Source organism: Bos javanicus, chromosome 12, assembly GCF_032452875.1.
Source record: "Bos javanicus breed banteng chromosome 12, ARS-OSU_banteng_1.0, whole genome shotgun sequence".
Lineage (NCBI taxonomy): Eukaryota > Metazoa > Chordata > Mammalia > Artiodactyla > Bovidae > Bos > Bos javanicus.
Genome location: NC_083879.1, coordinates 86532286 through 86560087, shown reverse-complemented (window position 1 = coordinate 86560087; position 27802 = coordinate 86532286). Strand labels below are relative to the sequence as shown.

The following is a 27802-nucleotide window of genomic DNA, read 5'->3' as shown; positions in this document are numbered from 1 at the left end:
CCGGCCGTGGTGGGGGCAGCGGGGGTCAGACGGAGGTGCTGCTTCCCAGATCCTCTTGCATCCCCCACCATGTTCCTCCGTGTTCCCACGCTCATTTCATAAAACCGGCATGGAGCCTCAGTTTGCGTTTCCCCAGCCTGGTGAACGTGGCGATGCAATGGCATTGTGTGTGTGCGTGTGTGTGTGTGTGTGCATGCACGCACATATGCATGTCGCACATGTGTGCACACTTCTTGCCAGAAGAGGGAGGTGGGAAGGCTGACATCAGGCCTTCAGACTGGCTCTTCATGGACAGGATCCTCGAGGGTCTCAAGCCTTGCCCTGTAGCAGAGAGGCAGGTCTCCATGCTCTTCTCAAATGTTTGTTTCTTGTTTCTTTACAAAAACTAAAAGAAAACCACCTACCCTCACCTTCTAGCTTAACATTTAAAGGGACTGCTTAAGGTCACAGAACAGAACTCTGTCCTTCTGCGGAGCGGTTACCAGCGTGACGTATGTACATACATATGCTCTTTATTGCCAAGGGTGGGTGTGTGCTCACGCAGTCTGGGTGCCCCGCTCAGGGGGCTCCCTTGGAGCGCACAGCCCTGGACTGCTCTCCAAGACGCTTCTGGGCCGCTCTATTCCTCTGCCACTTACTGGAGAGAGTTTCCTGTGTGGAGAGAGATTTCGTTGAGAAATTGTAGGACTTGCACCCCTGCCCTGAGCCTCCCGTGGGATCCCAGCGGCTCGACTGGCAGTGCCCTGGTCTGCGGGCAGCAAGGGGACGGGCTGTGAGGCTACGAGGTGAGTGTGCGTGGAGGAGGAGGAGGGAGCGTGGGTTTAGGGGAGGTTAGCGAGCGAAGAGCAGAACCGCAGCTTCAGAGGCACGAGAAGCAGAGGCCGATGTGTCTGAAAAAGCCTGGGAAGCAGGTCCCAGGCGGGCGGTGCCGGCGGCGGGGGGCGTGGCTGCCCACCGGTGCAATGACCTCCCTGGGCCTGTGCGCCGGGTCATGTGGGTGGGTGACAGTGCCCCTCATCCCGTTATCTCTGGAAAGAGGCTCAGTCTCGCTCAGTTCAGCCAAGGAGGGTGGGGAGCCCGCAGGTGGCTGGTGACCCCGGGACTGTGGACCCTGGTATGGGGCTCGCAGGGTCCCCCTAGGATAGAGTGTCCTCTCCAGAGCCGCGTACGGCTCCCGTGGGTCCTCCGAGTGGGCTCAGTGCTTCCCTTCTCACCAGGGGGGTGACCCCTGTTGTCACCACATCGTTGTTTGCTTTACCTGAAGATTTCCCGATATTTTGAAGGATCGTGTCCAGAACTGATTGTTTCAATTGTTGATCAGTTTTGGGGTACTTCTTTCCTGGGGGAAAAATTAATAGAACAGTCAAGTCTTTTGAAAGTTAAGGCAAGTTTCCAAACATCTTTTCAACGTTAGAAAACCATGAGCTCCGAGGCAGCAGCACCTCACAGAGCTCGTGACGTGCTCGTGGCCTCGGGCAGGGCCGGGAGACATCCTTCCTTCCAGGCAGCCATCACCAGGGCGTACAGGTGGAAAAGTTCAGTGCATCTTAGAAACTGGATCCAGGATGTATAGAAATGAAACTGTCACGACCAGCTGGGTTTATTCTGGGAACACAAGGCTGGCTCAACACTCAAAAATCAATTTCGTGTAATTCATGATATAAACAGCATTAACAAAACAGTTGATCATTTCCAAAGATCAGCGATTGGTGAACGAGGACTTAAGGGCTGTAAGTTATTATGTTAAAAGCTGTGACCTCTGTTCCTTGCCTCTGTTCTCTTGATGAGAGTGGATCAGCACCTTTCTAATGAATGAAGTTTTGTTGAATGAGAAGCTCACCCAGGCTTCTGTGCATTGTCTCTGGCTGCTTCTGTGCCAGGATACAGTAAGTAGTGAGAGCAGGAGTCACGTTGCCGCCAGAGCCTAAATTCTTTACTGTCTGGCTTTTTACAAAAAAGTTCACTGTGCCTACAACAGGTACCGAAACAGACTTGGCCAAAACTCAACACCCATTCACCCATCAAAACGCTCAATAAACTCGGAGGAGAAGGGAACTTCTTCAGCCTAATGAAAGGACTCTGTTAAAAATGCCCACAGCTGACATCTTTAGTAAAAGCGTCCTTGATGTTTTCACTCTAAGTTATGGAAGAATGTCCATTCTAACCACTCCTATTTAACATTCAGCATTGTATTGGAGCTGGGTAATAAGGCAAAAAAAATAAATAGAAGGTATATATGTGTGTATATGTATATAAATTGTTCCCAGATGGTATGATCATAAAGAAAATCCTGACGATTCTGCAGGCGGTTTCCCGGAACTGAAGGGCGAGTTGTCCAGGGTGATGGTTACAGGATCAGTGTGAAACAATCACGCTTCCATACGCTAGAAGCAGACAACTGGGGATGAAAAGTACCATTTGTAACAACACCAAGAATTAGTAATGTATAAATATGATCAAATGTATGCACGGTTTTAATCACTAATGAGAAGTCATGGGAGACCTAAAGAAGCGAGGTCACTGTGGGTTCGAAGACTAGATAGTGTCCAGATGTCGGCTTCTTCCTGAGTGGTCTGTGGAGTTGCAGAAATCCCAATCAAATCCACATCTGACTTTTTTTTTTTTTTGGTAGAAATTAAAAAGCTGTGTCTTAAATTTTTATGAGAAGATGAACCAGAAGAGCTAAATTGATTTAGAAAATCAAGACCAAAGTAGGATTCACACTACCTGATTTCAACTGTTGTGATCTCACAGTGGCTGGTACAGTGTGATACCTGAGAAAGAAGGGGTCTTCTGTCAGTGGGATAAGAGAGAGCCCAGAAACAGACCCAGTCAACCCAGCCATCGGCTGACTGACACCGTCTGGCAACTCAAGAACAAAATGTCAGCAAAAGCAGCTCAACAGAGAAAGCTGAGCTCGGGCAGCAAACGGTGCTGAAACCGTGGAACCTCGATGTGCGAGAAAGACAGCGCAAGACGTCCGTACCTTTCATAATGTGCTCCACGAACTGGGCATAGTCCCAAACGTAAAAGAAAAGAACACAGAAAGTATTTGTGACTTTGAATTAGGTGAAGATTTCGCATATTTGACACCAAAAACATGATCCAGAAAATGAAAATTGATAAATTGGACTTGATCAATATTAAGAACTTCTGATCTTTGAAAAGCAATGTTATGCAAATGAAAAAGCAAGCCACAGTCTGGTAGAAAATATTTTCCAATCACATATCTGATGAAGGACTTGTATCCAAAACATACAGATGCTTCTCAAAATGCAGTAAGAAAAGAAACTAATAATGGACAAAATATTTGAACAGAGGTTTGTCCGAAGAAGATATGTGTATGCGTGCATGCTCAGTCGTGTCCAACTCTTTGCAACCCTATGGACTGTAGCCCACACCAGGCTCCTCTGTCCATGGGGTTCTCCAGGTAAGAACACGGGTGGATTGGCGTTTCCTACAGGCAAATAAACAGGACAAGATGCTCAACATTATTGGTTACTCAGTTTAGTTCAGTTGCTCAGTTGTGTCCAACTCTGCAACCCCATGAATCCCAGCACGCCAGGCCTCCCTGTCCATCGCCAACTCCCGGAGTTCACCCAAACTCATGTGCATGGAGTTGGTGATGCCATCCAGCCATCTCATCCTCTGTTGTCCCCTTCTCCTCCTGCCCCCAATCCCTCCCAGCATCAGGGTCTTTTCCAATGAGTCAACTCTTTGAATGAGGTGGCCAAAGTATTGGAGTTTCAGCCTCAGCATCAGTCTTTCCAATGAACACACAGGTCTGGTCTCCTTTAGGATGGACTGGTTGGACCTCCTTGCAGTCCAAGGGACTCTCAAGAGTCTTCTCCAGCACCACAGTTCAAAAGCATCAATTCTTCAGCTCTTAGCTTTCTTTACAGTCCAACTCTCACATCCATACATGACCACTGGAAAAACCATAGCCTTGACTAGACAGACCTTTGTTGGCAAAGTAATGTGTTTGCTTTTGAATATGCTATCTAGGTTGGTCATAACTTTCCTTCCAAGGAGTAAGTGTCCTTTACTTTCATAGCTACAATCAGCATCTGCAGTGATTTTGGAGCCCCCCAAAATAAAGTTTGACACTGTTTGCACTGTTTCGCCATCTATTTCCCATGAAGTGATGGGACCAGATGCCATGTCTTAGTTTTCTGAATGTTGAGCTTTAAGCCAACTTTTTCACTCTCCTCTTTCACCTTCCTCAAGAGGCCTTTTAGTTACTCTTCACTTTCTGCCATAAGGGTGGTGTCCTCTGCATATCTGAGGTTATTGCTATTTCTCCCGGCAATCTTGAAGCTTGTGCTTCATCCAGCCCAGTGTTTCTCATGATGTACTCTGCATATAAGTTAAATAAACAGAGTGACAATATACAGCCTTGACGTACTCCTTTTCCTATTTGGAACCCGTCTGTTGTTCCATGTCCAGTTCTAACTGTTGCTTCCTGACCTGCATACAAATTTCTCAAGAGGCAGGTCAGGTGGTCTGGTATTTCCATCTCTTTCAGAATTTTCCACAGTTTATTGTGATCCACACAGTCAAAGGCTTTGGCATAGTCAATAAAGCAGAAATAGATGTTTTTCTGGAACTCTCTTGCTTTTTCGATGATCCCAGTGGATGTTGGCAATTTGATCTCTGGTTCCTCTGCCTTTTCTAAAACCAGCTTGAACATCTGGAAGTTCACGGTTCACGTATTGGTTACTAGAGAAATGAAAACTGGCACTACAAGGAGATGCTCCTGCAGGCTCATTAGATTTGTTAAATAGTCGAAATATCAAATATTGGGGAGGGTCCAGGAAAATCTGTTTCGACAGTTTTTTACAAAGTAAAACGCAGTTACCATGCCTCTAGATGTTTATTTAAATGAAATGAAAATTTGTCTTGACCCCAAAGCTACTGTATAGACGGTTGCAGTGGCTTTATTTATCATTCCCAAGCCTGACAACACTTCAAATGTCATTCCCCTGGTGAGGAATGAGCAAGCTGTGGCTCAAGTGGAGCGTCACGGAGGAGGAGGAAGGCGGCAGACGCCCACGTGACTTGGCAAATTGCTGACGGAGGAAACCAGCCTCGGTCTACACAGCAAGCGACACCTCACCTCGTGTCGACATTCCGGGAGAGGCAACGTCGGAGGGACGGGAAGCAGGCCGGCCTTTGTGGGGGGCAGGGGAAGGGGCTGACTACACGGAGGCGTGGTACCCGAGCGACGGGCCTTTTCTGGGTCTTGTTCTCAGCGCTGGCGACACGGCACTATTTGTCAGAACTTGAGGAAGCGGGACGCTAAGGAAGGTGGATTTCACTGCATGCAAATTATACCTTCATGAAGGCCGACATTTCTTACAATCAAGGCTCTGTCTGCCCAAGTTCTTTACCTGTATTTATTTAATCCTCACAACAGCTCTACAGATGAAGCTCTGTTGTGTGTGTGTATGCTCAGTCATCAATCCGAAAGGAAATCAGTCCTGAATATTCATTGGAAGGACTGATGCTGAAGCTCCAGTACTTTGGCCACCTGATGTGAAGAGCTGACTCACTGGAAAAGACCCTGACGCTGGTAAAGACTGAAGGCAGGAGGAGAAGGGGACGACAGAGGATGAGATGGTTGGATGGCATCACCAACTCAATGGACATGAGTTTGAGCAAGCTCCAGGAGTTGGTGATGGACGGGAGGCCTGGCGTGCTGCAGTCCACGGGGTTGCAAAGAGTCAGATACAACTGAGAGAATGAACACAGCAACAACATGGTCAGTCATGTCCGACTTTTTGAGACCCTGTGGACTGCAGCCCACCAGGCTCCTCTGTCCATGGGATTCTCCAGGTAAGGATACTGGATGGAGTGGGTTGCCATTTCCTTCTTCAGAGGATCCTCCTGACCCAGGGATCAAACCTCTTGCGTTGGTAGATGAGTTATTTACCGCTAGCCTCAGCTTCGGAGAAGGCAATGGCACCCCACTCCAGTACTCTTGCCTGGAGAATCCCATGGACGGAGGAGCCTGGTGGGCTGCAGTCCATGGGGTCGCTAAGAGTCAGACACGACTGAGTGACTTCACTTTCCCTTTTCACTTTCATGCATTGGAGAAGGAAATGGCAACCCACTCCAGTGTTCTTGCCTGGAGAATCCCAGGGATGTGGGAGCCTGGTGGGCTGCTGTCTCTGGGGTCGCACAGAGTCGGACACGACTGAAGTGACTTAGCAACAGCAGCAGCCTCAGCTCACAGATGATGGCACAGAAGTTCAGGGAGGCGAAGCAGTGTCACAGGATCAGGAGCAGTTTCATGGAGGCGGCTTTATCTCTGGCAACTGGAGGAACTTCTAGATAAGTCTGTTTCTCTGGGCGCTGGCTGCTTGCTTCTAGACTGAGCATGTCAGTTCCACCGTGAACACACACCGGCAAGGCAGACCCTGCCTCGTTCTCTGTGGGAACGTTTCCGGCTCATTAAAAAGCGGGAGTGGAGCCCCCAAGAGAAAGGCAGGAAGGAGTGTGGTGGGGAGCAGTCAGAGACGCTGCCCTGCCCCAGTGGCCTCTGGGAAACTCTCTGCTGGGGGCTCTCCTGGCATCCCCCAGAGGGGCCCCTTGCAGGTTCCCGGGCTCTGGCTCCAGGACTTCCCAGGCGGGGCTGTGTGGCCTCAGATCTCACATCCGAGAGCTGAGCTGTTGCCCTGGGTGAATCTCCCTCCACGTTCCTGTCCGACAATCAGGTTCCAAGCAGACACGCACTCTCAGCCACAGATGAGAGCTGCCTTGCTCTGGTGTGGCCCGCAGGCGCCCTGCCCGAGCAAAAGTCAGTGTAGGCTCAGACGCCGGAGGACCTGAGCTGTGGCTTCTCCAGGGCCACAGCCTCCTCACGGGGTGCTCGGGTGGACTTGAAACCGCAGTGGGCTCTGACCACCCAGAGCTGCAGCGGGTTTGTCCTGAGCAGCCCTCTTCTCGGAGACGTGGGTGTCACCCTCACGGGGCCGCGACCTGACAGCGTGGGAGGAAGGAACACAGGAAGGAAGACGAGCCTCCCTGAGCCTCAGTCCGTTTCCGAATCGGAGTACAACGGCCACATATTAAACCTCATTTGATTAATGTTTGACTCAGGAATCCTTGTTTGGGTTTACCCCATAGTTACCAGTTTGCTTTAAAATTCTGTCGATGTGGAACTCTCAGGATTTACCAGTCACATCAGCGATGCCCATCAGCTTAACTCAGGCATTAAAGTTAGTTTTTGGTAACACTCCCTAGAAAGCAATACCCAAGTATGTGCCGTGCATTTAAAGTGATGCTGAAATAAAGGAAAGGAGATGAAAGACATATGACGAGGACCATAGAACGCTGATAAATGAAATTGAAGATTCCAAGAAAAAAAGGAAAGATAGGCCCTTGGATTGGAATAATTAGTCCAGTTAAAATGGATATATTACTCAAAGCCAGCTACAGATTTAACTCAATCCATATCAAAGTACCCATGACACTTTTCACAGAACCAGAACAAATAATCCTAAAATTTACACGGAACCACAAAAGACCCAGACTTGCCAGAGCAATTCTAAGGAAAAAGAACAAAGCCGGAGCCATAATCCTCCCGGGCTTCCGGTAAGCGCTACAGAGCCACAGTAATCAAAGCCATGCGGCACTGATGCAGCGGCGGACACACAGATGCGTTTAACAGAAGAGAGCCCGGAAGTAAACCCACACACCTACGGCCAGTTCATCCACGACGAAGGAGGAAGACTATACAACGGAGAAAGGACATCTCTTCGGTAAATGGTGCTGGGAAAACTGCACAGCGACATGTAAAGGAATGGAATTAGAACGTTCTCTCTCTGTCAGGATTGAAGCGCCCGGAGGCTTGCTTCTCCTGGGGCTTCCTCAACGTGGACACCAGCAGGGCACTCAGGGAGCTTCCCGAACTGCGGTCGTGGTTCCGTGACGCGTGTAAGTCAGACAGTCCTCTGCACACCTGAGCGAGCACAGTGAGGCGTGTCAGTTCTGCCTTCATACAACTGGAAGCGAAAAAGAAAATCGCTACAACGTCGCCTGAAGAAGCGAGTTACAGAGTTTATACCGTATGTTTCAACTGTATTTTAAACATTAGCCTTGAAAAATGACTGAAGGGAAGGAATAAAAGGAAAGACCTTGATGAAAAGAATGGCCTTTAAAATATGAGCTGTCCAAACTCACTCTTAATTAGAAAATTGCAAATTAAAACGAGATGGGAACACGCTCCTCACCTGTCAGCTTGGCGGTAGCTGACAAGCGTGAGCACGCACGGAGGGGAGGCCGGGTCCCACAGCCTCTCCTCTGCCTGCGGGTGCGAGCGGGGAGGGAGCTGCTCTTACCGTTGCTGTGGAGACTGTCTGCAGCGCCTGAGGACGTCCGTGACTCGTGGTGACCCTCTGGGCCACTGGTTCCGTAAGACGTGTCCACACTGGGCTCTTGGATGAAGAACATGGGGAAGGGGAAACATTTGCGTGGTTACATATTTATCTACATCTTGGCTCATACTTTTTTTTTAGAAGTTTGGGTTAAAACACCACTCTTGTTTTCAGATTTTATTGGGAAGTGTTTTGGGAAGTTACTATGTATAATGAATACCAGGGTCAGGCGTTATCTGACTACGAAGATTACAGATCACTCCTTTTTTGACCCCTTATCCCAGTCCTAAGAATTTTCCCTGGAGATTCATCGCCAACGACAGAAACATTCACACGTGCCAGGCTGTTCATTGCAGCGGTGTGTGTGGTGCTCGTAGCTGCAGAGGGTGGAAACGAGTGAACAGGCGGTGCACAGGTAACAGGGCACTAGAGTGGCTCACTCTGCCCACTCGGTTGGCTGCCTTCTATGGGGTCTCACAGAGTCGGACACGACTGAAGTGACTTAGCAGCAGCAGCAGCAGCAGAGTGGCTCACACCCTGTGGACACCGCGCAGCTGCGAGAGCTAGACGAGACCATCCTCACGTGGAGTGATGCTCAGGTTTCAAGATTGAGTGGGAGAAAAAGGCTAGAGGGGATTTACGGTGTGAACCCTTGGAGCAATAAAGGAGGGACACACGAATATCCCTCATCTCCTCATCTGTGCAAAACGAGACCCAGCAAGGACAGGGTGGAACTGACAAGGCTGGTCCCCTGTGGCCAGGTGGGGTCATGGGGTGGGGGGGTGCCACAGAGTCAAACATAAATGAAGTGAAGTGAAGTCTCAGTCATGTCTGGCTCTTTGTGACCCCATGGACTGTAGCCTGCCAGGCTCCTCCCTCTGTCCATGGGATTTTCCAGGCAAGAATACTGGAGAGGGTTGCCATTTCCTTCTCCAGAGGAACTTCCCGACCCAGGGATTGAACCCGGGTCTCCTACATTGTAGGTAGACGCTTTTACCGTCTAGGCCACCCGGGAAGTCTGTAAACAAGTGTTTATAATTAACAGGAAGAAGGAACTGACATGGAGAGCAAACAGCAGCAGGGAGCTGATGATGGAAAGAAGCCACGTGTGGAGTGCCTGGTAGGGAGGGGCAGCCCCGGGCCACCCTAAATCACGGGTGTCATTCTGCAGCGGGGAGCCTGGGTCTTCTCTAGGGTTGGGGGGCAGCATCCTGAATCCAGGACTAAGCAGTGATTGAATATGTTGTGGAAAGTGGGGGCCAGGTTTCTGACAAAGTGGTACCAAAAGGAGCTTCAAGAAGGGTCCTGGAAGAACCCTGTGGTGCTCGAGGGGTGCACTGTGGTTTAGAGTGAAAGAAGGGGAGCAGGGAGGCAGACGGGACCCAGCACAGAGGTGCATGTCTGTGCGTGTGGGCATCTGTGTGTGCGCGTGTGTCTGAGTCTGCTTCTGCCCAGGACGTGCTGTGCTGCCAGAGAGTGAGGACGTGCCTGAAAGGCCGGGGCAACGAAGGACAGAGAAACTAAACAGAAGGCGTTCCAAGGCAAGTTCGGGGCAATGTGGACAAAGAAAATAACGCATTAACGTGCTAAAATTGACAGAATGAGTAAATATTTATGAGTGTGAGTGGATATTAAGAAGCATTTAAGTATGCACATACATGCACACATATTTATAAAGGGCAAGCTCTTTCTAAAGCAGAATCCCAATCAATAAGCAGAGGTGCCTGATAGAAACAGAACGCCACCGCTTGGCCAACACCACACCGGACTGAGGGCGACCCAACAAGTCCGAGTGTGCAATGCCTTCCGAGACGCTAGAAATATCAGCCCTCTGCCTGCTCCATATTCCAAACACCAGCCGCCAGCTCACTGGAGAGCCTGGGGGACGGGCTGCAATGCACATCCCCAGGCCCCGCCTGCAGAGACACTCAACCAGCCGGCCAGAACGTGTTCTAGGCAGCTCCCCTCCCGAGCAGTGGTGATCTGCGGAAAGCAGCCTCGCTCTCCAGCCTGGGCTGTTCGTTCCGGGAAGAGGCGTTTCTGTCTGCACCCTGCAGTCCTCCCACCACATCTGAGCTCAGGTGGGGGCCTGCCAGGGTGCATTTACCATTGAGAATTTTGTCCTCAGTCTCCAGAGATATTGGTGACAAGTCTGCAAACTCGTGGAAACCCTCAGGAACACTGAGTTGGTCACTCTCATCAATGCGGGCATCTTGAGGAGGAGCATGGAAGAAACGGGGGAAAGCATGAATGCAGGGATGCTCTGACCCACTCTGCACTTTGGAACCTGAGGCGGGGACGCTAACACGCTTTCCAGCTTCTCCTGACAGTGTGCTCCAGTGAGTCAACACGCACAGGCGGGCATTCTCTGACCTCTGTGAACCCAGCCGTTTGGCGGATGTTCTGAGAGGTGATCCCAGGAACTGGCATTGACGTCTGGATGCAGAATTTCAAGAACACGCTGACCTTCCCTGCTGCTGAACGCATTCCATGCCCTGTTGTAGATTTCAGACACACGGCTCTCACCGTTGTTGCGGGTTAACCGCGTGTTCTGTTTGGACCTCAGGGTGCTATTTCTCTTTTCTGTGTGTTTGGACTACGCTGAGCTGCAAACTCTGGGAGATGGGGAAGGATAGGGAAGCCTGGCGTGCTGCAGTTCGTGGGGTCACAAAGAGTCGGACACGACTGAGCGACTGAACAACAGCAAAACTGCACTTGGGAAAAGCACGCTGTTTTGTTCGCTACCAGCTCTGTGGCCGGGGGCCAGTCCACTCAGACCCTAGTTTTGTCCCGTCGGCTGGAGTCAAGTCCCCGCCCCTGCTCTCAGGAGGCTTAGGGGAGCGGGGTAGTCGGAAGCTCTGGCCTGCATGCATCCTGGGGTCCTGCGGCGGCTAAGCCCCACATGCACCCCAAGCACCAGGCCTCTCCTGCACGTGCCCCCAGAGACCTCCCAGATACAGGAGCTTGTCTCTGCCCGTCTGGGTTTGACCTTCCTGCCTCAGGAAGATTACAGAAAATATGGGACTACTGTGTCCTTCACATCTCCATCTGCCTTTGCCCCACGAGTAGCTGATCTCAAAGATGCTGCCCAGATAGGACTGTGCATACACACCGCAGACCTCCAGGAACACAGGCAGTTAAGGCTCGAAAAGGTGAATACTTGCTTTTCTCCTTGAATAATCTTGTTGATGCCGTTGTTCCACCACTTTGTATTTTAGGCATTGATGATCTGTTTGGCTCCAACATCTCCTTGACTAGAATTTCATCTTGGGAAAAGCACACAAGGATGCCTGTTACACCCTTCTGCTCCGCGCGGCCCTAAGGCAGTCGGTGAGAGCAGGACTGGACACAGGGACCCAAGGACATGGGGAGACGGACTTGGTTTCTAAAAACCTTGTTCAGGCGCGGGGAGACCACTGCCTCCCTAAGTAACTTCTGGAAACCTGAGCTCATCCGGGTACGTGGACACCCTTGCTGGAGACAAGATGCTGGAAACCTGACCCTGCCTGGTCATGAATCTCCTTCTGCCCCAGGGGCCGCTCTGTCCCCTCTGAGACACCCCGCCTCTGTGATCTGCGCCCTGGGAGGCAGGCAGGTGCGAGCGTCTTTCCTGATTTCTACCCAAGGCGGCCGGCCTGCTTTCTGCCTGTGCATCCCCGCGCCCGCCCAGGGAGCGTCTAACACGGGCCCTGGCCTTGGTGTCGGGCAGCCCTGGACCACACCTGGCTCTGTGCTCACCGGACGTCCTCTGACGTCTCTCGGGCCTCGGGCTTCCTCATCTATACGACGGGGTCTGCGCTTACCTCATCAGGATTTGTTTGAGGTTCAAATGAAGCCGTGCGAGTAGGACATGGTTGACACAGTCAGGGGCCAGGGTGGGGGCTATGTGAACACACGTCAGTGCCGAGGCCCAGGTTCAAACCCCGCGGCCAAGCCGACCAGCCTGTCCACGCGCTGGGTGTGTGCTGACTCCCGCCCAGTGGGGTGACCAGCCCACCCCGGCTTGCCCTGCTTTTCCTGTTTTAGCAAGGAAGTCCCACATCCCAGGAGACCCTCGATCCCAGCAAGGAGGCCGGCTGGGCCCCCGGTTCCAGCTCATGTGGAGACACATGGAAATGTTCACACTTGTGGGTGTCATACACGTAATTGTCTCTGGAAAAAATCCCAGGTAGCGATGAACCCAACAGACGTGCAAGGTGAGAAACGCCTGTGCTTTTAAACCTCGTGTATTTTCTACTTTAAACTTTCCCTTTAGAGAAATGAGATGTTGAATGTGCAAATGGACAACGACCGGACCTGCATCACACAGCGAGCACACTGACCCCTGTGTGAGTGCCCTCAGGGCAGCCGGCGGGCTCTGGACGTCACACCTGCAGGACGCTGACCGCCGTCCCCGCGACGGTCCCGGAGACCAGACACCCGCAGCGGCACCGTCAGACCCTCCAGGACAGCGTGAGTCACAGCCGCTCCCTGACCTGCGGAGCAGGGTCCTCCCCAAGTGGGCACCTGACCACAGCCCCAGGTCTAAGCTGCAGCCCCGCTCAGCGGCGTCCCTGTCACCACTCCCGTCTGGTGGGGCCTCAGACCCGGCCACCTCCCTGCCTGTGCGGCTTGCACCAGGGTGTCTGGGCGACGGCCCCCAGCCCCCCGCCCCGCCCAGACGGCCGTGTTTGGGAGGAGGAGTTTCCTTACCAGATACTCCAGGCATATCCTCCTGAACTTGTGTATTGTTCGTTGCAGTGGTTGAACCTGAGGTGGGGGAATAAGGAGCCTCGTAGGTTAACAATGTTCCTCGAACTGGCACCAACTTCTCTCCAAATAGGTTTGGTTTTGTGGGCCCACCAGCCTGCTCGATGGGGGGAAGCCCTGCACAGGATCTGGGGACTCACGGCTCGTCTGGAAGGAGGTTGGAGGGTGATGACAGGTGGCCCTGCTCTGGGAACCAACCCCGCTCCTGGGCAGGCTCACTGGCACCGCCCTCGGGGAGGGTAAGAAGGGGCATGTGCATCCTTCTGTGAAAACCACACTCTCCTCCCCGATGACAGGTTCTAGCCGCGAGCCTGTCTGGGGCTGAGGACGTGACGTGGAGGAAGGGAGACGGGCACGGCCGCCTGCCCTCTGCCCCTCTGCTTGGGGATCTGAGAGTCCAGCCTCTGCGGCTCCTCGTCTATAAACAGCAATCCCGTTGGGGGGCTCGGTCCCCTGGGGCTGGCCTCTGGAAGCCAGTCCTCCGTGGGGCCCTAGACCCCTGGCTCCACCTTCCCGGCCTCGCTGACCTGAATCAGCCATGCGGGGCCGGGCAGGGTGCAGAGACCCTGAGCACTGGTCCCCACTGCACCCCCAGGGCGCCTCCCACTCTTCTCAGAGCTGGTGTCGGGGTCCACGTCCTCCACTCAAGGTCAAGATCAGCCCTGTCCTTCAGCCCCAGGGGGGCCAGAGAGCAGACGGTCACCCCCAGGACCCCTGGTGACCCCAAGGAGACCAGAGAGCAGACGGCTGCCCCCCCAGGACCCCGGGTAGATGAGAGAGCAGACAGCCGCCCCCAGGACCCCCAGGGACCCCCAGGAGACCAGAGAGCAGAGGCCACCCCCCAGGACCCCCAGGACCCCAAGGAGACCAGAGAGCAGATGGCCGCCCCCAGGACCCTGGGAGACCAGAGAGAAGACAGCTGCCCCCTGGACCCCAGGCAAGGCCACCTTCCCGTTGCTTCACACAGAGCGCTCAGGTGGTGTCTGCAGGCGTTCAAGTTCCAGCACTAAACCAATGACGACGCTGATTTTGAAATGGTTTTAATGATGGACAATCTGCATAGCAATCGCTCATCTGCGCACACGCGGGCTCAGAACAATGCAGGGAAACTGCACAGAAAGGTCTGTGCTGTGATGACAATCGCTTCCCAGTGTGCTGACCTCCGTCAGCGCCGCAAACAAAAGTACAGTCCTCTTCGGAGGCGACGTTAGCGAGTCATTACGGATGGGCACAGCTGCTCCTGCGAGCGCTTTGTTAAAAATATTCTTCTCATTTCGCGTCTGTCCCTAATTATAATGGGGCCATTGTGCAAGCCCGCCGTGCGCGTGTGCAGAGAAATATTGATGTTTGTGACGCCTGCCTGGCCCGTCAAGTGTGGCTGCCTGTCCGCCTGCGTCTCCTCCCGCCGTCCAGGGTCCGCAGGCCCTGTGCCCTGTGCCCTGTGCCCTGTGCCCTGTGCCCACGCAGGGACGACGCTGCTTGCTCCGTGTTTGAACGTGCGCATCCTGGCCCTGGCACGGGCTCGCCGTGGAGCGCTGCGGGTGTGCTCTGCTCCACCCGGGGAAAGCAGGACAGTGACCTCTGCCCTCCCGGGGCCAGGGCCACCCCCTTCCTGACCTCTGGGTCAGGCCAGCCCGGTGTCCGCCGAGGCTGGAGGTTGGAACAGAGACTGTGCCCAGGACCGGCCCTGAGCTCTCTCAGGGTCAGGCCAGCCCAGTGTCCGCCAAGGCTTGAGGCTAGAGCAGAGACCACAGCCCGGGACCAGCCCTGAGCTGCCCTCGGGGTCAGGCCAGCCCAGTGTCCGCCAAGGCTTGAGGCTAGAGCAGAGACCACGGCCCGGGACCGGCCCTGAGCTGCCCTCGGGGTCAGGCCAGCCCAATGTCCGCCGAGGCTGAAGGCTGGAGCAGAGAACACGGCCCGGGACCGGCCCTGAGCTGCCCTCGGGCTTGCTATGGACGCTCTGTCGGGACGAGGAGCCAGACAGGCTTAGGGCTGCGTCGGGAGACTTGGGTCAGTCCTGGTGGGAGCCGTTCCCGCGGGCGCCAGGGGCGGGGAGCCACAAAAGCCGTGGCAGCGGGGAGCCAGCGCGGGGTGAGCCCCCATCGCTGCCCGTCACAGACCCCGTGCCCCAGCACCCAGAGGATGCCTCCTTGCAGGCGCCTCAAAACTCAGTGTCCTGAGGAAAGATCGCTAGAAACACCAGCTTCTTCACGGCAAGGTCAGGCAGGGGACCCCCTGCCCTCCCGCCAGACCCGGAGTGGGCTGGGCCTCCCTGGTCACTTGGGGCCGGGCTGAGGCCGTGTCCTTCTTGGTAGAGCTGCTCGAGCCCTGTGGGGACCTCCAGGGCTGCTCGTCCACTGGGCACCGTGCAGGGGGCCTGGCAGGGCCTCGTTCCTTGGGCTCGTCCCTCTGAGGAGGGTGGGAGGGGGCCTGGGCTCAGGTCTCCCGGCAGAAAAGTGGGGTCACGGGGGACCCCGCCCCCTGCAGTCCTCGGGCAGTGATCCGGTCCCAGGAGGGCGGCGTCCACTGTCGCCTTCCTCGACCCAGGGGTCGGGATGCAGCGGCCGGAGCCCAACGAGGCTTGCCTGGGTGGGATTCGAACCCGCCGCCTGTAAAGCACGTTCTGAGACCCGGGGGGAGGTTTGGGCGTGGGCCAGGATTGGCCCTGCCTGGGAGCTTTCTTCATTTTGTTAGTGCTTCAGTGACGCTCAAGGTGCGTAAAAGAAAAATGCCCTTATCTTAGCAAGACGCATTTGCAGGGAATCATAAGACATTTTGGGCGATGCTAAAATACTCCAATAACCACGAAAGTGTGTATGTGTGTGTGTGTGTGTGTGTGTGTGTGTGTGTGCCAAACAAGATGGCAAAATGTGTACAACTGAAGCCAGGGAATGGAGCTTCTTTCCACGACTCCTCTACTTTTGGGTAGGCTATAAATGTCGATCGTAAAAGTTAAAGTATATAATGCATGCTACTCCCCCATCCAAAAACTCTTGGAATATAGGATAGCTGTGCAGCTTGCTCCATCCTCCAGGAATAAGTGGTAAATCTGGGGAGGCACTCAGGGGAAGGGCCTGGGAGAACCCCTTGCCCCCGGACTCACTCGGGGGCCCCGTTTCCTCCCGGCCACGACTGCGCTGAGGCTGTACCTGAGGTCACGTTGATCGGCGGGAGCTCGGCTCCCTGCCCGCAGTAGAGCAGCAGGACCAGGAGGGTCACTCCTGTGGTGGCCGCCATGCCCCTCCAGCAGAAGGAGGACCCTCTCCTGAAGGCCCCTCAGCTTCTCCCGCCTCCGTCTCCAGGACACAGTGGAATGCCCAGGGTGTGTGACATCACGGCAGGAGAGGAGCCGGGTCCTGCCCGTGTGGGGGGTCGTGACGGGGAAGAGGGGGTCCCCTGGGGCCGAGGGGAGCAGGGACCCTTCTCCTCACCCCTGGTGAGCTCCTTCTTCAGGCCTGTCGGCCCTGGGACCTGGCAAAACCTAGCAATTCAGCTTCGGGCAAAAGAGGTGGCTGGAAGGAGGCTGGGGCTCACCGAGCCGCGAGCTGGAGCCGGCAGGGCAGCAGGGGTGGTGCCCAGGCCTCCCCACGTCCCCAGAGCCCTGCAGCACCAGCCCCCTTCTCCACCCCTGCGGGAATCTCGCTCCACTCGCACTGGTGAGACGACCCCATGGCAGGCCCTCACTCGGGCTCAGCTGGGCCCTGTGTGTGCACAGTCATGTCCGGCTTTGCAACCCCATGGACTGTAGCCCCCCAGGCTCTTCTGTCCATGGGATTCTCCAGGTGAGAATACTGGAGTGGGCTGCCATTTCCTCCTCCAGGGGATCTTCCCGACCCAGGGATTAAACCCACATCTTCTGCATTGGCCGGTGGACTCTGTCACTGAGCCTCCAGGGAAGCCCGTGGGCCTTAAGCCATCCCACATCGCAATCCTGGACCACCTCCCGTGTCTGGGGTCAGAGTGGGGTGGCTGGTTCCCCCAGGGCGGGGTGGGCCCAGGTGGACAGTCCTCCAGCCACAGGGTGGTGGTCCTGGACACGCAACAGCCGTGCCCCCTAAGCCTGGGACGGAGCCTAAAGACGGCGCACCTGCTGGAGGACTCTGGCTGTTTTTCTCGAGGATACCGGGAGCTAGTGTGGACGTGCGGGCAGCAGTCCACCTTGAGGAGTGGCCCTGGAGGATGCTGCGAACGTTGCAGCGTCTGTAGCCTTATTAAACGTGAACAGAGCTCGCGTTTGCAGGTGGCATGGTGGGTTCGTGTCCTACACGGGCCAGTCAGTGGTCTGAGGATCTTGGACCAGCATCCTCGAGGGGAAAACAGCACCATGGAAGGACCCACAGTCTGAGCCGCTGTCTGTGGCAGCCAGAGGCAGCAGGGGAGCCAGCATCTGCGGTGACCGTCTGGAGGGAAAGAACCGCCCACAGCAAACCGAGGAGGTGGAAGCTTGGCTGCAGTAACCAGCCCCGGAGGTGAAGCTGTCAGTCACCATCCAGGTCAGCCCCCGCCTGGACCGGATCAGAAACCGACAGTTTCCCTTCCCGAGGTTTAGCCTCCACTTGCAGCTCAGACCAAGCAGAGCCAGCCGGCTCACACACAGGAAGCTCTGGACGTCTCCCTGTGAGGGTGTGGGTAGCCCCGCCTGGGGCAGGGGTGTCCTGAAGACTCGCTCCAAATACCCAGAGCTGTCATCTTGCGGGTTCTGGGGGTGGAAGCCCCCGCCAGGGTCCCGGGACGACGGTGAAGGTGAGCGCAGCAACACGTGCCTCCCGGGGGCCCCGGGGAGCTGTTTCCTCCTCCTGCTCCTGGGAGGCGCGCTTTCCTGGGCTGTAGTCCTTGCCTTCCCTCCTCGAAGCCCGTCCTGCCTGTCCTGCATGACTTGTAGAGCCCTGGTTGGCGCCTGCGTGTGCCAGGCTGAGTGGGCCACACCGCCTGCACGGATGGGACAATATTCTGGATGTTTCTGTGAGGCTATTCAGAGTGAGATTTATGTTTAAAGTGGGGGGCTTTGCAGTTACAGTAAGACATATACTGTATAATTCCACTTATATGAAATACTTGAAGTGGTCAGGGTCATAGAGATAGAAAGCAGAAGGGTGGAGGAGGGGTGGAATGGGGACTGTTTAAAGGGGACAGACTTTCTGTTTCATAAGATAAAGAGAATTATGGGGCTGTTCCCATTAAACGGTTTAACTTATTTGTATAAAATATGAAATTACAGAGTTAAAGGTTGGCGGTAACGGGCTTTTTAGAAGCTAATAATTCTAAGTATATTCTGCTCTTCAAAGAAATGTCTTTTTTTCTAAAAAGGAGCTATGGGGATAGATGGGGGTGATGACTGGACAGGCCCGTGACTGTACTGTATATCTCTGAACCTCACACCTGAGCATGCTTCTAGTGTGAAGTTTTATGTCACGTTGTTTTCCAAATTGGGAGGGAAAGCTATACAGAGAGAAAGTGCATGGAAGAGTCTGTGGCATGTGTTAGGTGCTCAGTAAATGCTAGGCATGAGAGGAAACTAAAAAATAAACTGGGTGATTGTGGGTGCTCCTTGTCCAATCAGTTGAAGGCCTGGATAGAAAAAAAAAAAAAAAAAAGACTGAAGTTCCCCAGGCAGGAGGGACTCTGCAGACGGAAGGCAGCACCAGCTCATCCCTGGGTTTCCAGCTTGCTCGCCTGCCCTGCCATCACAGTTGTGAGTCAGTTCCTTAAAATAAATCTCTATATAAATACCTATGGGCTTCCCGGAGAAGACAGGTTAGATTAACTTCTAACAGTCCATCCCAGAACTCAAACCTGAATATTCACTAGAAGGACTGATGCTGAAGCTGAAGCTCTAATACTGTGGCCACCTGATGTGAAGAACTGACTCAGAAAAGACCCTGATGCTGGGAAAGATTGAAGGCAGGAGGAGAAGGGGATGAGATGGTTGGATGGCATCACCCACTCACGGTGATGAACACGGGCTTGAACAAGCTCCTGGAGATGGTGAAGGACAGGGAGGCCCGGAGTGCTGCAGTCCACGGAGTCCCAAAGAGCTGGACATGACTGCAGTGCCTGAGTGCACACACACGAGTGTATCTTAGGATGGTCTGCTCTATATCTGCAAGATATTTTGGTGGAATTTGTGTGACACCTGTACACCGATTTGAGGAGACTTGTTAAATGTGTTTTTCTGCCTGGATTGATATGACTGAGTGCCCCTTCATTAGCTTGCTAAGATGGCCAGTCATACTGAGAAATTTCCATAGTTTTCTCTTTTTGTCACTGATTGTTTTCTCTTTTCTCCATTCTGCTGTTGAGCCCATCTTGAGTTTTAAATTCTCTCAGATGCAGTGTTTGTTAATTCTGAAATGTCTGAATGCTTCGGCCTTGTATTTTCTCTTTGTTTGCCGAAACCTTCTCTGTCTTTGTTGAGACTTTCTATTTTCCATTTGTTTCCACTGCGTTTGTAAATGCTTGTTGAAGCATTTTTGCCATCGCTGGTTCCACATCCTCTTCAGAGACTCCTCACGCTTGGCATTTCAGGGCTGGCATCTGCTGGGCTCCTGCTCTTGTTCCACTTGTCGCTTTCCTGCTTCTTGGTGTGGCAGATGGTCGGTCGTCTACGGAAATGTGGATGGCGTGCGGATCACCTTATAAGACGTGGATCTCTGAAACCTGTCCGTAGCAGGCAGGCCGCTGCCCCCAGGCTGGGGTGTTTATTACCGTCAGCCGGGGTGGAAGCCTGGGTTCCGCTCTCAGCCTGCTCCACCCTGACCCCAGAGGTGCACCGGCCGCCTTGTCTTCAGCTCCATGGTGGTGTAGGCCACCTTCTGCTGGTGGGCTCGGGGCAGGTCCACATGTCTTCTGTGCTGTTTGGCTAGAGAGGAGCCTTACTGTGGAGACACTGCTGACCTTGGGGAGCCGACCCATCTCTCGGTCCTTAGGCTGGACAGCAGGCCTTTGCGTTCGGATCTTTGGGTGTTTCCAGGCTGGCCGCTTTCTCTGGTGCCTGGTGGGAGCCCTGGGCCAAACCGCAGATCTAGGGGCTCCTGGCCAGGCTGGTCCTCAGGTCCTCGAGTGTCTGAGTTGTCTGCTCGTTCCAGAGGCTTCCTGCGGTTGCCTCGTCTGTGATGTCCAGCCTTTTCGTGGTACCTAGCGGGAAGAACAGGGAAAAGGACATCTGCTCCAACGTCCACGCCATAGGAGGCCATGCAGGCTCTCTGTGAAATGTGGGGCCTGTGTCCCGCGGGGTTATGCTTCAGAGCAGCCATGGTCAAGAGGTCAGCTCCAGTCACAGGGCTGACTTCCTCCCCAGCTTAGCCACGTACAGGCTGGTCCCACAGGGACGGCCATTCCCAAGGGGCTGGGTCATTTATCTCTGGCTCATGCCACCCTCCTGGGGTCTGGGCGGGGGGCGACCCTGGTCACAGCAAGTCCTGAGATCATTTTCAAAGCACGTTCGCAGTTGTTTTCACTTGTGAAATAGCCAGTGGACCCGAAGTTTGGCAAAGGCCATATAATCGGTTGTTTTAAAGTGGGGGTGAGGCTGGCTCTTACACTGTAAACTCTTCCAAGCGAGAGAACGAGAGCACTGTGGCTGCAGGAGCGCCGTGGGCACCTCCGCTCCCTGCAGACACAGCCTTCTGCCGGCGTGTGGCGCTGACTCAGCCACGTGGGTGCGCTCAGGCGCCGTGCCGCCAGCCCAAGGGCCGCAACGCTGCCCAGCTGCCTGCGCTCCATCGTGCCTTCTCCCGCTCTCTCTCTCTCTCTCTGGGCTCCGCAATCTGTGCCATTGTCTTCTTACTTTTGTCTTCAGAAAGCTTTAAATAGACTTGTTGGGAAAGATGAACTGTGCCAGTCACTGTTCGGATGCTTCACAGATTAACTGTAGAGACTGGTTACGCCGATGCTGTAAAGGTCGGGAGGGACCTGGTCTCACGTGGAAGTCATGCGGGCCAGTGGGCCTTCCTTCTGGGGACGCTTTCCCCTGGGAAGGGTCCATGGGAAGCGAGTCCAAGCAGAACAGCCCTGTGCCGCCCAGCAGCAGTGCTGGGCACTGTGCTTAGGGACCCCAGTCTGACCCCAGTCTGACCCCAGTCTGACCCCAGTGGGCTGTAATAGCTCTGAATTCACAGGGCTCCCCTCCAGGAATTCTAAGGTGGGTGACAAAAGTGAGATGCTGAGAAAGCGGCAGGGGGGCTTTGTCTGAGTAACGAGACCCCTGAGAACACCTCTACATCCGTCTGTCCACCCATCCACCCATCCACCCATGCATCCACCCATCTGTCCGTCCACCCATCCACCCATCCATTCACTCATCCATCCGTCCATCCATCCAACCATCCAATCATCCACCCATCCACCCACCAATCAGCCATCCACCCACCAACCCACCCATCCACCCATCCACCCCCCCGTCCACCCATCCACCCATCCATCCACCCATCCATCCACCCGTCAACCCATCCACCCATTCACCCATCCATCCACCCATCCATGCACCCATCCACCCATCCGTCCACCCGTCCACCCATCCTCCCATCCATCCACCCATCCATTCACCCATCCATCCACCCATCCACCCATCCGTCCACCCATCCACCCATCCATCCACCCATCCATTCACCCATCCATCCACCCATCCATCCACCCGTCCACCCATCCGTCCACCCATCCACCCATCCACCCATCCATCCACCCATCCATCCACCCATCCATTCACCCATCCATTCACCCATCCATTCACCCATTCATTCACCCATCCACCAATCCACCCATCCATCCACCCATCCACCCATCCATCCACCCATCCATCCACCTGTCCACCCATCCACCCATTCACCCATTCACCCATCTGTCCACCCATCCATCCACCCATCCACCCATCAATCCACCCATCCACCCATCCACCCATCCATCCACCCATCCATTCACCCATCCATCCACCCGTCCACCCATCCATCCACCTATCCACCCATCAATCCACCCATCCACCCATCCACCCATCAATCCACCCATCCACCCATCCACCCATCCATCCACCCATCCATTCACCCATCCATCCACCCGTCCACCCATCCATCCACCTATCCACCCATCAATCCACCCATCCACCCATCCACCCATCAATCCACCCATCCACCCATCCACCCATCCATCCACCCATCCATTCACCCATCCATTCACCCATTCACCCACCCATCCATCCACCCATCCATTCACCCATCCATTCACCCATCCATCCACCCATCCACCCATCCGTCCACCCATCCACCCATCCATCCACCCATCCACCCATCCACCCATCTACCCATCCACCCATCCGTCCACCCATCCACCCATCCATCCACCCATCCACCCATCCGTCCACCCATCCACCCATCCACCCATCCACCCATCCATCCACCCATCCATCCACCCATCCATCCACCCATCCATCCACCCATCCATTCACCCATCCATTCACCCATTCATCCACCCATCCATCCACCCATCCATTCACCCATCCATTTACCCATCCATCCACCCATCCACCCATCCACCCATCCATCCACCCATCCACCCATCCGTCCACCCATCCATTCACCCATCCATCCACCCATCCATCCACCCATCCACCCATCCACCCATTCACCCATCTGTCCACCCATCCATCCACCCATCCACCCATCAATCCACCCATCCACCCATCCACCCATCCACCCATCCGTCCACCCATCCGTCCATTCATTTTCCTTGTCTCTACATGGTCTACGTCTTCTGAGAGGAAGATGTTTTAATGTTGCTCTTACAGGAAATCCAATTATTTACATGTTTCTACATACAATAAGGGCTTTCCTGGTGGCTCAGCTGGTAAAGAATCCACCTGCAATGCAGAAGACCTGGGTTCGATCTCTGGGTAGGGAAGATCCCCTGGAGAAGGGACTGGATACCCACTCCAGTATTCTGGAGTGTATTCTCCAGTATTCATGGAGAATCCCATGGACAGAGGAGCCTGGTGGGCTATAGTCCATGGGGTCACAGAGAGTCTGACACAACTGAATAACTAAAACACACACACACACACACACACACTTGCAATGAGACCCTGTCTCTCGGCTGTCTGGCATAGATGCTTGGCTATGAGCATCTCCAGGCAAAGACTGGCCTAGAAGACCACCTCCATTTGCAGGCTCTGTTTTGTATAAGTCTTTTGAATTCAGATAAAGAACCTAGTATTGCTTTAAGGAATAAGTTTGGCAAAAATCAATATATTCTACAAAACACACAGTGGTTTGAGTACAGATCACTTTACAAAAAAGAGAAAAAATTGCTTATATAGACTAGTATCAAGCAATCAGGGCTTAGATGTAATATTGTGCTAGATATATTTATCCAGACCCACTCCTTGTGAAATACACCGCTATGGAGTAGGACCTCTGTTAGCTGAGCTTAATTGCAGGTTTTTTCCCCCAAAGGACATCATTAACTAGAGAGAGACAAACAGGGAAACAGGGTAAAGAAACCTGAAAGATGCTTCTAAACCAGCAGCACTCCCAGTCATGCGTGTGCTCCAGCCTGACTGCTGCTTTCCCCATCACTGTGGAAGCAGACGTGGCGAATACCCCAGCCTTCTTCGAGGAGCGTTCACAAATCCAGTTGTCAGTCCTAGTTACTGGGACTAAGCGACTAAGAATTGAAACTGGAGATCCTACATGTCTGGGTCTCATAACTGTCTTTAGGATTCGAAAACCCTTGGGATTTCCCTCAAGGTCCAGAGGTTAAGACTCCATGCTTCCAATGCAGGGAGCACGGGTCCAGTCCCTGGTGGGGATCTGAGATCCCACATTTCACATGGCATGCCCCGCCCAAAAAGATCCTAAAGTCGCAACTTGAAATAAAACCAGTGTCCACGGCTGTGGCTGTGGGCGCTGTGTGGACTGAGTGGTAGCGTGGCTAGATTTCCTTTCTGATACTTGACCATTTCAGTCACTCATCTGTGACCAGCACACGTGGGGTGGGCAGCTTTCTGCCGGTGGTCCGCTAACATTGTGGTGAAGGAAATAAGGCCCAGAGGACCCCACACGCACGCAGCTGAAGCCGGGCGTGCGCGGGGCATGGCATCGCAAGGAGACTTGCTCCGTGAAAGGGGAGAGTGTTGGCTCATGACAAAGAAGAGAAAATTGGTGCTACACCCCGTAGTTAATGTGACAACACGCAGCTAACGAGCACTTAACGGTCCCAGCCTTCTCATGTTTGTCACCCGTTTGAGAATGTCACTTGCTTTATACTTAGCCCTACGGTGTAGGATTAGCTCTGGGCTAAAGTGAATCAGTCAAGGTTCTTTACGAATCAGAGCAGAAGTGCTAGAAAATGTGTACAGATATGAAGAGACTGAATGTGTACACACGTGTGCAGATAATGTATAATTAACTCCAGGGAATTTTGGCTGAACGTGTGAACTGGCAGTAAAATTGTACATTTGGTGAGAATGTCAGCTTAACATGGAACATTTTTTTTTTTAACCTGAAATCATTCTTGGAGAAATATCACAGGTTATCAGTTACTGCTGTCTGGGCACAGAGAGAATCTCACTTGCAAAATAGAAATAGGGAGCTCTATTTCAAAACACGCAGATTGGTCATGTGTTTATTTGTTAAATACACACACACACACTTTTTTCTTTTTTAACACCATTTTATGTTTTGTTTCAATTCTCCCATGTTTTCCCAGAGAAATTCTCTCTTCTATTCTTCACGTAGGTCAGTGCGTCCCAGACCTCAGAGATTCCAGAAAAGAGGTCGAATTTGTTATTTTTCTTCTTTAAAGTGCTAAGATCTCTTTCTGTCACTCTGGTGCTTTCCAGGTAAGATCACCTGAGCAGAAAAGCTCACTCTGCCTGCCGTGAGACGCTGCAGGGACGAATGGGTGGAAACCGCTTTCTCGTTTGCTGACCCAGCACAGCGCAGACCCCGCTGCGTCTGCTGCTCCTCTCACCCGAAATCCTCCGCCCCCAGCACCCGCCCTCCAGCGTTCACGCTCCGCTGTGAGCACCCATGTTCTTCACAAGATGCAGGATAGATGAAAGCCCCCGTGCGCTGGGACTAGAAGGAAGGGTGCGGGAGAGACGGCTCTCTTGACGGACGCGAGTTCAGGACAGGGCAATAGCTGTGCTCGGCCCCGCCCCGCTGACCGCCGTGGAAACGCCACAGGGACCCGCAGTTCCCAGACCCAACTGTAGATGGCGACACAGTACGCAGCTCCTTCCAACCGCAAAGGTACAAACCGTTTTCTTATTGGCTCAGGTGGTTGAATTTTCACCGTTAGAGAGTTCTTCCTCTGCTTAAAGTAGTATGCTATGGGGGTACCACGTCACATGAAACGCTTCTGGAAGGGGTAGCCTGTTAATCATTTATCGGCTGTTGATATCCAAGAGCTGAGTGGGTTGGAAAATGGCTTTCCCAACGCGATAAAGGCAAGTCTGAAGATGCAGGCCCGGGGTGGGCACCAGAGACGACGGAAGGACCCTACCTGGTGTGGTCTGCTGGGGGAGGGCCGGCGCTCTGGGCCGCCTGTCCCGGAGGGAGGAAGCTGCCAAAGGTCCTCACGATGCATATGCTTGGAGGGCTTCCTCGCATGCCACCCCCTCCCACCCCTACCCCTACCCCCATAGAATCGAGAAAGCGATGCATTTAAAATTCCCAGGAACATGAAATTCCATGGAAATCCAAGTCAGGAACCCAGGAGACACAGCTGAGATCCTTCCAAGGGCATCGTCCCTTTCAATTTAGAATCGAACACTTGGAATCTTGAATTGTCTAATTTTGTTATCTAGTTGCTCTTGGAGGTGAACCGGCCAGATTTATGATCCCATTGTAATAGACCTGTCATTGAGTCTGCTCATAAAATCTTCTTCAGTACATTAGTGGCCGAGCCAGCATGCAGACTTGTCCTGGAGTCTCCAGGTGGCCTCGGGGTTCAATGCAAAGTTGTTTTGCACAAAGTGAGCGGCAAAATAATCCTGGCCTTTTAGTTTTGATTTCTTTTCTATTGATTTACACTCGGTACATCTAATTCCAAATCTCATTGATGGCCAGGTTGGTCATTCAATTGCGGCTTTGTTGTGGAGGAGCCATTAAGGAAGTGGAGAGGAGAGGCCATATCATTTCCACGGGGACGAGGGATCCAGGGCTAATGTTATTGTGAGATCAGATTCGTGCCAAGCGCTTAGCAGGTCATGGGCCAGCGCCACTGCTGAAGCACAGAAAGTCCAGCGGCTGGTGGCTAGGGTGGGAAAATGCAGCATCTGGATCTGTATTCTTGGAGCGCACAGAACCGGGGAACGTAACTCTGTGGGCCACGGAGCCAGGCTTGGATGATCCCTGCCAAAACCTGTCCCGATCGACTGCAGGTTCAAAAGCAATGGTGTTGTTTGGACGTGTCTTCACGTTTTTATTTGAAACAAGCGAGTAAAATTTTAAAAACTAACTTTGATCTTGAAAAGCAAGATGCCGTGTCCTTAGCCTGGGAAGCCAGGTGGACAGATCCCTGGCCCGGCCCAGTGACGCTTCCCGCCGTCCTGGCTCTACGTGGTGGGGACTCGACTTCGCGTCCTCACAGGCGTTTTCTGCAGTTGGTCACGGACTCCTTGGACAGCCCGTGGCCCGGGGCGGAAAACCTTGACTTAGCATCCTGAGGCAACGTCTGAGTTAATAAAAACCTGAACAACGGAGTTGTTTTGAACTTGGAAGTTTCAAATTTCCCTTGAAGGGAAGGAAATGCAGGGCTTGCTCTAGGCTCAGATGCGTTTGTCTGCAGTTATGCTTCCTGTGCCCGCGCCCCCGGGGCCCCCCGGGCTGAGCCCGCTGGCTGTGGGGAGCTCGGGCCCCGGGGACCTGAGGCTGGGCTCCTTCCCGCCCGTGCACTGCCTGGTCCTGGATGGGCACCCCCTCTCTGGGTGCAGCAGGAGGGGGAGAAGGGTGGGAAGGCCGGAAGGGCCAGGGCCTAGGCACGCAGAGCAGGGGGGTGGAGGGGCAGCAGGGCAGAGGTGGAGGGGCAGCGGGGTGGGCGGGAGCCCCCGGGGGGCTGCACCGTCCAGACAGAGCTCACCTGACTGGGCGTCCGAGACCCTCCTGCTGACCTGCAGCCCCTGGGAGGCATGCGGATCAAATACCGGGTAGGGTAGCGTGGGTGTTGTTGCCGGGGTCCTCCTGCTGGGGGAGTGGAGGAGGAGTCAGAGGTCGTGGTCACTTCCTCAGGCCTCCTGTCTGGCGGCTCTAAGGGCAGTAGCTCCTTCTCCAAGGCCCCTCCGAGGTGGGCCTGGCGCCGCCCCTGGGGCTGGGGGTCAGAGTCTGGACTTGCTGTGCCCTCTGCCTCTCCCTGTGGCTCCCTGACCCTCCCGCCCCCGGCTGCTCCCTGGCCAGGCTCCAGGCTCCCTTGCAGGGGCTGGTCCCTCCCTGGATGCTGGGCCTGGCCAGACGGGCTCCTTCATGTGGTCAGACCTCCCCCTGGCCCTTGTGGAAAGTGCAGAGCCTGGAAGGGCTAGCGAGATGGCATGTCCCCATGGCCGCAGAAATCGTCCCCTCTGCTGAGCAGCTCGTGGCTTTTGGATGGTGACCTGTCCGCCCCCTGGGCCTGGAGCTGAGCCCATCGCGTCTCTCACGCTCCTCACCCTCCTGGGGCCTCTCACTTCGTCCCCTCCCGCTGCCCTCACT

General features: G+C 54.1%; 1 protein-coding gene and 2 long non-coding RNA genes across 4 annotated transcripts; 2 read left to right on the top strand and 1 right to left on the bottom strand.

Moving 5' to 3' along the window:
- Positions 1-496: 496 nt before the first annotated feature.
- On the bottom strand, positions 497-16433 carry SPACA7 (sperm acrosome associated 7). 2 transcript variants are annotated; one of them, XM_061435400.1, is made up of 6 exons: positions 16282-16433; positions 13071-13132; positions 11543-11644; positions 8343-8438; positions 1259-1339; positions 497-651 (listed from the first exon to the last, which is right to left on the bottom strand). In XM_061435400.1, exons 1-6 carry the CDS (start codon positions 16362-16364, stop codon positions 635-637), a joined length of 441 nt encoding a protein of 146 aa, XP_061291384.1. In that variant the 5' UTR covers positions 16365-16433; the 3' UTR covers positions 497-634. The 2 variants fall into 2 exon arrangements, 1 of the variants encoding a protein (XP_061291384.1); XR_009740117.1 differs by lacking the exons at positions 11543-11644; positions 13071-13132; positions 16282-16433 and adding an exon at positions 10486-10619.
- Positions 12220-16399, top strand: LOC133258630 (uncharacterized). Its single transcript, XR_009740118.1, has 2 exons — positions 12220-13132; positions 16282-16399. It is a non-coding gene; the product is annotated as an uncharacterized LOC133258630 (long non-coding RNA).
- Positions 16434-16480: 47 nt separating the features above from the next.
- Positions 16481-26820, top strand: LOC133258627 (uncharacterized). Its single transcript, XR_009740116.1, has 3 exons — positions 16481-16563; positions 24955-25366; positions 26186-26820. It is a non-coding gene; the product is annotated as an uncharacterized LOC133258627 (long non-coding RNA).
- The last annotated feature ends 982 nt before the right edge of the window (positions 26821-27802 follow it).